Genomic DNA, 10,811 nt, shown 5'->3' on the forward strand with positions numbered 1-10,811 from the left:
AGGAGGAATGGGAGATCAACTTTTTCCTTCTAAATATATCTGTATTTCATTCATGCAGTTTTAAAAAATCTGATGATAAAGAGGGACATAAAACAAATGTGTCTTAACTATTTAGAATCTTAGAATGGATATTTATGACAATAGCAATATCCTATCAGTAATCCGCTTATTCTACTTTTTGTGGCTTTGTATCCTTTCCCTTTTTTTTGGGTACATCTGCTCCCCCAGAACTTTGACTCTTAACCTTTTGCACTGTCCACCCTTAGCTGGGGGACTGCCCTTAGGCTGTGGAAACAGTTATGCCTGCCCACATGAGAGCTGGGAAGTGCCTAGGAATTTATGTCCCTCTAGGGTCAGTCATTAGCCAACGTCTGATGGGTGAAAAGGTTTGAATGTTGCAGAGATGCTCTGGAGACAGCATAGGTCACACATTTCCCTAATAAGGGAGCAGCATGTGTAACCTATGCTGTCTCCAGAGCATCTCTGCAGGATTGAGACAAAGTTCCCTTTCTTGGGACTTGGCTTAATATCACATGTTAGCCAGATCTCCTTCCCTTCCTAGTCCTGCTTCCCAGCTGTCCTTCTAGCATTTTCTGGGAATACTTCCTGATAAACACTTTTACAAGATCCCAGTCTAAGACAGTGACGAGTCTATTTTAAGTGCCTACTGAAGTCACCTTAACTCTTGAGGACACAGGCATCATGGACAGGATATATAGTGTAGTAGTTTAGATGCTCAGAGTTTAGGTGATGAGTCCCAAGCTCTGCTACTTACTCTCCATGTGGCCTTGGGCAATTCACCCAACTCCATGCTTTGTTTTCTCATCTGTAAGATGGGATTGATAATAGAACTACTTTACAGAGCTATTTCAAGGAGTAAATAAAATAATGTACCTAAAGTGCATCTAGCATGTTAGGCACTCAATAATTATTTAAAAACTAATAAAGATGCTTGATGTAAGTATCATGACTATTTATCTCTATGTATGCTGTGGCATGTCTGACGAAAGAAGTTTCTTTTACATGAAAATTTATGATATGAAGTTTTCCTTGGGATGAAAGCCACTCTTTACAGAACATTATTTTATTATGTATGACTCATATGAAGTAAACAAAGTTAATACATCATTGATTTTAATGGGATTTTGCATACTATGATTAATATGCCATTACTGCATAAAAACATTCTACATGCTGAGAAGCGTAGCTGGTGCATTAGAATATCATTTGGCATAAAGTTTCAGCATATGCTACTTTCACTATGTGTCCCTATGAATGCTTTAACATCTGGTATAAATCAGATAATGAATCAAAAAATGAAAAATTATATCTCCCTAACAACCATATCACATATTTTAGCACTGAATAATATATCATTTTAATGTCTTGAATAACATCACTATTTATGGGGGTGGTGCAATGACCACATCCTTTATTGGTCTAGTTTTACTTTTAAGAATCTTGTCTTATTGCTTAGAGCAACTCAATTGTTCTGTCTTCTAACTACATAGAGCACCATCCTGAAGCCTATTTTTTCTTGGACCCAAGACCATGGAATTAATTTATATGTGAACCTATTTTATAATAATGTATGGGCTCTATGAAATTCCCCTGGTTGGGGTTTAAGCAAAGCTAGCTAATATTGAATTCTGTTTATTACAAACTGTACATTTCCTGCTAGTTTCTAATTTTATTTCATATAAAAATCCCCTTGTTGTAATTGCTGTCATTCTCTCTCTGTTTTCCCCTAATTATTCTAACTAGGGTAAATTCTCAGTCCCTCAGGAACTGTGTATTTAATCTGTGGATTTTCCAAGTCCTCTTTTTAATTCTTTTACTGTATATACTTAACCATTTAAATGTTTCCTATTTTTATAATTCACCAGATGATAAATAATGGTAGAGTGAGTTTGCATTAAAATAAGGAGTTTGTTATCTTTATAGAAATTCTTGGTAAAAGTCTAGCTCTAGTGAGTGCATAAAATGAATTATTTTACCATTTGGGGTTCTTAATCCTTTCTCTAACATCATATATAAGTTAAAGTTAAAACTCTGCACTTTGTTGTTTTTGTTTTTGTTTTTGTTTTTTTGCGGTACTCAGGGCTCTCACTGTTGTGGCCTCTCCCGTTGCGGAGCACAGGCTCCAGACGCGCAGGCCCAGCGGCCATGGCTCACGGGCCCAGCCGCTCCGCAAGCATGTGGGATCTTCCCGGACCGGGGCACGAACCCGTGTCCCCTGCATCGGCAGGCGGACTCTCAACCACTGCGCCACCAGGGAAGCCCTGCATTTTGTCCTTAAATATAATAGTTTCACCAAGAGCAAAGCTGCAAGTGTTTTTTTAAAAAAGGTCTAATGTCACCCCACTCCATACCACCCATTACTAAGCTGCACATCACTTGAGATAATGGAGGTTGGAAGGGTTTGTTCATAAATTTGAGACGATTAGGAAGTTCTTACATAGAAGAGTCTTTGAATAAGTTTAGAATCTAAGCTTAAAGGAGAGATTAAAGACAGGTAACAAAATAAGCAATTATTTTTAATCGATCAAAATAATCTTAGCTATGTTCTGAGCCCATGACTTCAGAAAAGCTTACCCTAAGGATATTGTGATGTAGGCAAAGTGTATGCATGGGAATCCTAACCTTTATTTAAGTGCTTCTCTCCTAACTTTCAGGTCTCTTTGACCCCAAGGTATTTTTTATGCTACCTTTGGCTCTAGAAAAATACTGATTATCCTCAATCCCACTATCTAACCACCTTCTGAATACTCAACTATTTTCCTTCCACTCTACACAGGCCAGAATTTCTATTCCCCTTTCCTATTGAATCTTTCCTGGTGACCAAAATAATAAAATAAATAGATTCATGCTAAAGGGTGGTTACAGCCACCTGTAAGTCTTACACTCCATTCCATTTTCCTTTAAAAAAAACCCACATTGAAAAGATCCATAAACCCAATGGAATTTATAATTTCTGGAAATCAAACAAAGGACAGAATGTTGTGCTACAGTGCGTTTTTGTAAAATAATGAACTCATATGATATTGGTAAGAAGAGGAACAATGTCAAAACATAATGTGGAAGTTGATTGATTCATATGTGACCATTCCCATCATTAATATTTAACACCACCAGGTAGCACCCACAGAACACAAAGTACACATACACAAGTAAATGCAGCTAGCCAGAGGAATATGTCACACCCTACTTTCTTCCTCTTGGCTCTGTTCAGCCACATGCTCTATGTCCTAGAAAGGTTTATTAAGCCTTCTCCCCATCTTTGTGCAATTGTTTTGTCTCTGTAACTCTTCCTTACGCTCTTTCATCAAGCTATCTTATTTACTGTAATGTTTATTTATTAGGGTTAACATCTTTTTAAACTGCTACTATTTTTATTAGAATTAGTGTTCTTAGTGCTCTTGGTTACAAAATTTCATAGATTGTGATGGTCCACCCAACCTAATTTTTCCTTATTTTTAGTGTATAATATTGCAGAATGTGAAGGTTTTTACAAATACATATATCACGCGACTGCAGGAATGCCTGTAAAGTATTTAAAAATGTGTGGGGAGGAATTCTTTCCATCTCACTTTCCTTTTTCTGTCCTTCCTGTCCTTGCAGGGGACAGCCTATAGAAAGAGGAGGAATTCTGCCTTCCCCACCCCCAGTTCTATCTATGTATTTTAAATTTCTAAGTGATCATTTTTAGAGTTAAAAAGCTATCCAACTGAAATCTCACCAGTCTTTCCCCAGTTATTACTATCAATAATGATGAATTTAATTATCAAAGCTCTCCAAGGAGCACAATTCCAATGCTACTGTTGATATCTTAATTTTTATGAAAATTCTCTTTGTGTTTTGTTAGGTTTAGATGCTTTGTTTCAAATCTTTCCCTACAAGCGCATATGATATATGAGAAATAGTCTCATTATGTCCTTCCTTCCTCTTTATCATCACCTTAAACTATTTTCACACGCTTTTGGAAGGGGTTTGGCAATCAACAACTCTACGGTTGTGTTTAAGATGCAATTAGGGCCCGTTCTAGGCTTACAAAGAGCTGCAGAATATTCAAGGTTTCCTCAAGATTGTCTACATGTCTGAGTTTGTCACACATTCAGAAATCTTGATTCTACAAAGTGTAAAATGCTGTAGGTTGGCTAAAAGGATGGGATCCAATCAGCTTTCCATCCATATGAACAACTTTGGACATCACATTTCATAGAAAATAAAGGGGGCGTACATCAGGGTCCTCTGGCCTTTTCTCCAACCTCCTCACCCTCAGAACTATTGCAGGTATTCCAAAAAGGAGGAAAATATCTTAATGCCAGAAAGTATTAGAAGAGAACAAAGATACATAAATTCCAACAAAACATTAATATTTATTGAGAGGGACAAATCAAGAAAAAACTGGGTTATGGAAATGAAGCCAGATATAAAGCTAAAAACAAAAAGCGCAAGTGAACTATAAATTTGGCTCAACTTTCTAGTAGCCAGTGTGAGAAGGGTCATCTACCCAAAATATTGTGTCCGTTAGCTGAAACAAACCAGTTATATAGAGGACATAGATTTATTTTTAGAACTAACACCATAGAGAAATTTTTCTCTGAGGAGCTCATAATCTATGTGATGATAAGGAGTATTTTTGCACTTGGGCGAAATTTTAAGAATGAAATTGATAAGAGGGCTGGCTTCCTATCCTTGCTTCAGCAGGGGTAAGATTTAGTTGGAATGAAATCTTTCCAGTATAAAGAATGAATGCAGATTATTGATGTAGGTAATTCTACTCCATGCCATACCCCAGTTTTTTGAGAGTAGGATCTGCTTACTTAACTGTTAGTTGGTGTTTATTAAACCATTAAATGAATGACCGCCTGGTCAGATGTCTCTCTGCTGTCCAGCATCAAGTACCAAGTAGAATGGCAGAGTTTGTCTACCTTTGCTACTATGTTGAGGATTCAGTCCCCTGGGGGAGCCTCAGAAAGTGCCACATTTGATTAGCTCTGTTAGGGGAATGGGAACAGGGAATGCTTCGTGAGTGCCTAGTTATTTGTCAACGTGAAGATCCTATATACTGAAGGTGGTGGCTCTTTGAGGCCTGTGAGACAGGTCTCCAGGGAGACTTCCTTAATCTAAGGGGTCTTTTGTGGGTTAGGAATCGAAAGACTTGTGTTAAACTGTCAAGAATTAGTTACGTAACCTTAGGCTAAATCCTTCAAAATCTGTGTAACTCTTTTTTCCTAGTATGTAAGGTGAAGATAATTATTTGCCCTCCCTAACACCTACACCACCCAGTCTTTTGCCCATTATTTTTTGTTTATTTTACTTTCTGGTTTATCCTGTGAACATACCTATTTGAAGGAGAAACTATGTTTTACTGGTTTATATCCTAAGCACTTATCACAATGACCATTATATTGTATACCGAATAAAATGTCCATTGGTCCACTGAGTTAATGAAAATATCTGGAAAGTTTCACAGTGCTAAATAAATGTAAGCTCTTTGAGGAAAGCAGGTAGGACTTCACCATGTTTTTCTCTCCTTGGGGCTGGTAGTTTCTTCCTGTGACCCAAATGACCCTAAGCAATCAGTACCAGTTCATACAGAGCTTGGACAGTGCCTGAATGTTGGTGCATCTCACAACCTCATCCTTCTGGAAGAATCCTCACTTCAGGGCTTAGGCTCCTTTGGATCGTCTGATATCCAGTGTCATACATTGCTCGTCATATACGGCCATGCTCGTACTGTCAAACAACACCTGTAAAAAAATCAAAATGTTGACTAATTTATTCTGAATCACATTTTCTATGTGTCCAGATGCTCCAGGTTTGCATATTACTTTCCCGCAATTACAACAGCAAGAAGTTATTGAGATCTTAGTATGTACCAGCCACTATGTGCTTGCATGTATTAACTCATAGTATCCTCACATTTCTATAGGGCAGGTATGACTGTTACACCATTTGCATGACAGCACTGGAGAAGAAACAGAGGTTAAATATTTTGCCCAGTCACACAGAGTGGTGGAGCCTAGATTCCAGCATGAGCTGTCTGGCTCCAGAGTCCAAGATTTTAACCACTGTGTTATGTTGCCACATGACTAATGGCTTTAGCTGTATTTTTATGACAATCCGTCTTACTTTGGGGAAACAGTAACAATAAGAATTTTAAATTCTGTGTAATTATGAAATACTTACCTTTTACTTCTACAGTTACCCAAAGTTTTAACTGGTATTCCCTTTGTGTGCTTATACTGGCAATACTGTACCCATACAGCAAAGGGATTGTTATAGGAAGTTAAAACAAACACCAGAAATCTACTCAAAACTGTACACTAAAATGCTAAATAAATGTTCAACTTTACAGTTGACCCTAACATAAGGAAGTAATTTATACCTCTAGCTTAAACCAGGCCTAGCTTGCTATGACTGTACCATTTACATGAGCTAACTATCCTAACATCAACATGGTGACAACTATAAATGTATTACTTGCTATTCAAGGATCTTGTAAAGTTGATGATTTTGTACATGTATGTTTCCCTTCATAATGGTAGATCTCATGTGTTGATACCAAATTTTAGAAAATTAGTTGTCATACTTGAATATTTTAATAAGCAATGAATAAAGGAGAAAACTCAGTTAAAATAACAGAACTACGTTAGAGTACTTCAGAAGACCAGTTTTTCACACCTGTTTTCTACTAGCATACAAAAGCTACTAGTATGAAGAAACCATACATTAAGCATAGTTGAATTATCCTTAAGCTATATTCTGTAGGGGCTGTAACACTGTTTTTAAGAATATTAAAAAAGGTGAAATCTATAACTCAAACAGTACACAAGACTTACTTCATCTATAAAAATAGAGCGAATGCCAATGCTTTATTTGCCACAGAGATAAGGAGGGAAACATTGGTAAAAATAAATGTGATAACATGACTCACACTTCATTACAAATGATTTTCCTAAATTCATAACTTTCACATTAAGCTGAGCTAAAAAGAAAAAAACAAGCCCCCAAAACACACTAAAAAACTTTCACTTGATGAAAGTAGGCCAAATCACATGATCCCTCTGAATGAGGGAGTTTAATTTTCTAGCTGAGAAAATATTTTCCATAATTTAGTAAGCTTAAATAATTCACCCATGATGATAAATAAACCCTTGGGTCAGGATCAGAAGAAACCTCCTGTATCAGCTTATTTTTAAGCAGTACACAAAAATTTTATTATGGAACATTTTCTTGGTTAAATCTTAAGAGTAAAGACAATCAAAACATCCATACTACTTCACCATCTTTCAGGTCTTTTTCTCCTAAATGTACCTTCTAGATTTCTTAGGTGTGCTGTACAATTCCTTGGGGTGCTAAAGTTGATGAACACCTTACTCCATTAAGTGAAATAAAACTTCACTTAATGGAGTAAGGTGTTCATCAACTTTAGCACGCTAAGGAAGTGTTATTTAAACTTTGTCCTCATTCTCCTCTCCCACGTTACCAGTAGTAAAATTTATTTAAAAAACAATGAGAAAGAAATACCGTAGTCTAGAGGCACCTGGGAAGGGAGGGAATATGGCTCAGGAAAGATATTACTCATATTGGAGATTTATGGAGTCTAATTATAAACCCCTTCACCCCCTCCCTGGTTTTAGACTTAGGGTGTGAGGTGTCTGAGATGTGCATGGAGCCTTCACAAACTGACATTTTCTTTCTTTTTTCCCCCTTTTTTGCATGAAACAAAAGAAATACAAGTGCTTGGTACTACGAGCTTTTGAGGCTTAAAGGGCCATTAATAAACACGCTGTTTCGGTCGTTGAGGGGGATCGAAATCACTTTTTAATAAATATCGCCAGAAGAATCTCCTCGAAGGGAGACTGAAGTTATTCTCCCTCCCCAGGAGCCCTAAGGGGAAAGGGAGACGGAAGATAATGTCCCCTACTTGCACGTGAGATTTCCCTTTCTCCTCCGACCCCCCTCCGCCTCTACCGCGCAGGTCTGGCCGCCTCGGGAGGTAGCTGGGAGAGAAAGCCACGCTCAGTCCTCCATGGCAAAGTCTTTGGTCTTTTCCTCCTGGTCGCCCACTTTGTAGCGCAGCAGCACGCGTAGGTGACGGTGGTTGTCCTGGGAGGGCAGCAGCGTGATCTCTCCGGAAACGTCCGTATCTTGCTCCACTTGCACAGGCTCGTTCAGGTAGAGGAGTGCCTGCTTCCAGTGCGTGACTGGGTGAAAAGGCGAGGTGGACAGCACCAGGGGTTTCTCCGAGTCCCCTCCGGGGAAGGTCACCTGGAACCAGATGGCAAAGCCGTGCATGTGAGCCGAGCCGTAGCAGCTGAAGCGGAAGCGCCCACCCACCCCCGCTTCCAGCTCCTGCTCCAGGCCGGCGCGGGCCAGCTCCAGCTGAGCAAAGCACTGCGGCCGGGCCAGCACATCCTCGCCGGACAGGCCTTGCACCACGATTTCTGAGTGGCCCATGAGGCAGCGCGTGGCGAAGCTCTCCAGGCAGCTCATGTCCACACCGTAGAGCTGCTTCATCTGGCTCCAGAAGCTTAGGCGCAACTCCAGCATCTGGTCGCTGATGGGCGCCACGAAAAGCTCGGCGGAAGCCGGCAGTAGAAGACCGCCCTCCTTCAGCCACTTGGTCCGCGCGTGGAGCACAGAGCTCAGCATGGACTCGTGCAGGAGTCCGCAGCCCATCCACTCGCTCACGATGGCATCCACCTGCTCCGGCAACTCCACCGTCTCCACTGGCCCCGGCAGGACGTGCACCCGGTCCTCCAGCCCGTTTAGCCGCACCACCTCCCGGGCCTGTTGCCAGATGTCGCTGGCCTCCACCGCGTACACGCGCCGGGCCCCGGCCTGGGCACAGAAGATGCTGAGAATGCCGGTGCCCGCGCCCACGTCCAGCACGGTCTTGCCCCGCAGCGCTGCCCAGTTCCGCAGAATGCCCAGGCGGTAGGCATCGGTGCGGACGCGGTCGGCAATCATCTCCTCGTGGACCGATACATCCGAGTAGCACTGGTAGTACAGCTGGTCTCGCTCCCGCCGAGTCCTCCGGGGTCGTGGCAGGGCCACCTCCAGCTCTCCGCCATCTTCCTCTTCAGTTCCCTCCCCTCCTTCGCCGCCGCCCCCCGATCCAAGCTTTCTTCTCTTGGGCTGCGACATCTTGGCGGCTCGGGCCGGCTCCCGGCGTGCGTTGCGCGACGCGGCGCGAGCTCTAGGAAGCGGGCGCTTCTGGTATTTGTAGTGCGCGCTCGTGGCGCCCGCTTTTGGCGGGGCACCGGGCGAGTGCCCGCCAGATGCCTCTGAGCTGAACACTGCTTTTTTACCTGTTGCTCTGGTGTCGTGGAATCCCTCTCCCACCACTCCGCACGCATATTCTATGATTTTTTACGTTCCTCCTCCTTCCCTTAGATCCTCGATTCTCTTTTGCTTTCACTCCCTTCCTGAAGTGGACACGCCCACTTAAAACTAATAAATCCATGTTCTGTCATGTCTACTCAACTCCCAGATTTTTTATTACACAGAATTATCTGGGTGGCACCGTTCATACACTACCGCTTCATCTGGACAGTTGCAACTCTTAGAGCTCTCCAAATGTGGAGATTTGGAAATTGCACTACATGTTTTTCTTCTCTGTTTTCAGGGGAGTTAGGATGCAAAGGTGTAAATGGAACAAAGTTCTCAGGGGAGTTAGGATGCAAAGGTGTAAATGGAACAAAGTAAAAACCCAACGGTGTAAAACCCTGGTTCGGATTCCAGTGAGACCACAAATTAATGGAATGATTAGGGCAAGCTATATAACTACTCTTGCCTTCAGTTACCCATTCACCAGCAACAAAGAGTCTTCAATGCAGTTGAAAAATTAAGTTTCTAGTCTCTATTTTAGCAGAATGGTTACTTGGCTCTTAGTCCTGCTCTGGTAATTCTGTGGCTCATTCAAGAGTTAAATCTTGGAAAGGTTCAAACCAAGGAGCGGTTGAAAAGCAACAGTGGTGTGATACAGTGAAACCCATTGCCAGGTGTATTCTGGTAACCAATTATTTTTTTTCCCCCAGAGGTAACTGAATCCTTCATCCCCTGTGATCACTTCTCTGCTTCAACTCATTTTTTCTGTGTGTCTCCTTGTCTGGGTGAGATTGGTACTCCCCTCTTCCTCTTTCATTTTCCTTTCAGTCAACTATCAGCTGTTAATCTCTTTCCTCTTGGTTGTTCATAGCAGAAATAAAATACATTTTAAAATACATGTGATGTCTATATGGGTGTCTGTGTTCTTCACAAGTAAGGTGAGAAAAAATTTTCTCCCAGCTTAAAAAAAATCACACGAGGAAAATTGACTTTTATTTTCTCGTAGTCTCAAACTATGTCTTTTAAACCAATGAGCCTGTATTCCTTATCTGCGGGAAAAGTTCCTTCACCCCATTCTCTCTATTAATCTGTCATTGAATGAAATAGGCTGATTGACCTGTCATCCTCAGCTGTACTTCTAACTCAGGGCTTTCTGGCTGCTCATAAGAATCCTCTGTGGAGCTTTTTAAAAATACCTATGCCTGTGTCCCACTTCAAACTAATTAAATCAGAACCACTCCAGTGGAGCTTGCACATACAGTTTTAAAAGCTACCAAGGGAGTTTGTGCAGCCAGAGTGAGAAATGTTCTTAATGATTTTAGTTAAATCTTGCTCCATTATTTTCATTGGGTAAATTATCTTTTTTCGGTGGCCTGGGCTCAGCCATTTAAGGCTAAAAATCCTCAGAGCATTTCCTCTCTGCCCAGTTTGATATCTTGTTTTAAGAAAATAGAGGCCCAGAGCAGGAC

General features: G+C 41.2%; 1 protein-coding gene across 1 annotated transcript; it reads right to left on the bottom strand.

Moving 5' to 3' along the window:
- Window positions 1-5,530: 5,530 nt before the first annotated feature.
- Window positions 5,531-9,326, bottom strand: PRMT6 (protein arginine methyltransferase 6). Its single transcript, XM_024757498.1, has 2 exons — window positions 7,937-9,326; window positions 5,531-5,756 (listed from the first exon to the last, which is right to left on the bottom strand). The coding sequence occupies exon 1, from the start codon at window positions 9,157-9,159 to the stop codon at window positions 8,032-8,034; it is 1,128 nt and encodes a 375-aa protein (XP_024613266.1). The 5' UTR covers window positions 9,160-9,326; the 3' UTR covers window positions 5,531-5,756; window positions 7,937-8,031.
- Window positions 9,327-10,811: the final 1,485 nt, after the last annotated feature.

Source organism: Neophocaena asiaeorientalis, unplaced genomic scaffold (genome assembly GCF_003031525.2).
Source record: "Neophocaena asiaeorientalis asiaeorientalis breed wild unplaced genomic scaffold, Neophocaena_asiaeorientalis_V1.1 scaffold1037, whole genome shotgun sequence".
NCBI classification, from domain to species: domain Eukaryota; kingdom Metazoa; phylum Chordata; class Mammalia; order Artiodactyla; family Phocoenidae; genus Neophocaena; species Neophocaena asiaeorientalis.

What these genes read in the sequence shown, in the direction of transcription:
- PRMT6 (XM_024757498.1), bottom strand. Translation starts at nt 9,159, where the DNA reads ATGTCGCAGCCCAAGAGAAGAAAGCTTGGATCGGGGGGCGGCGGCGAA.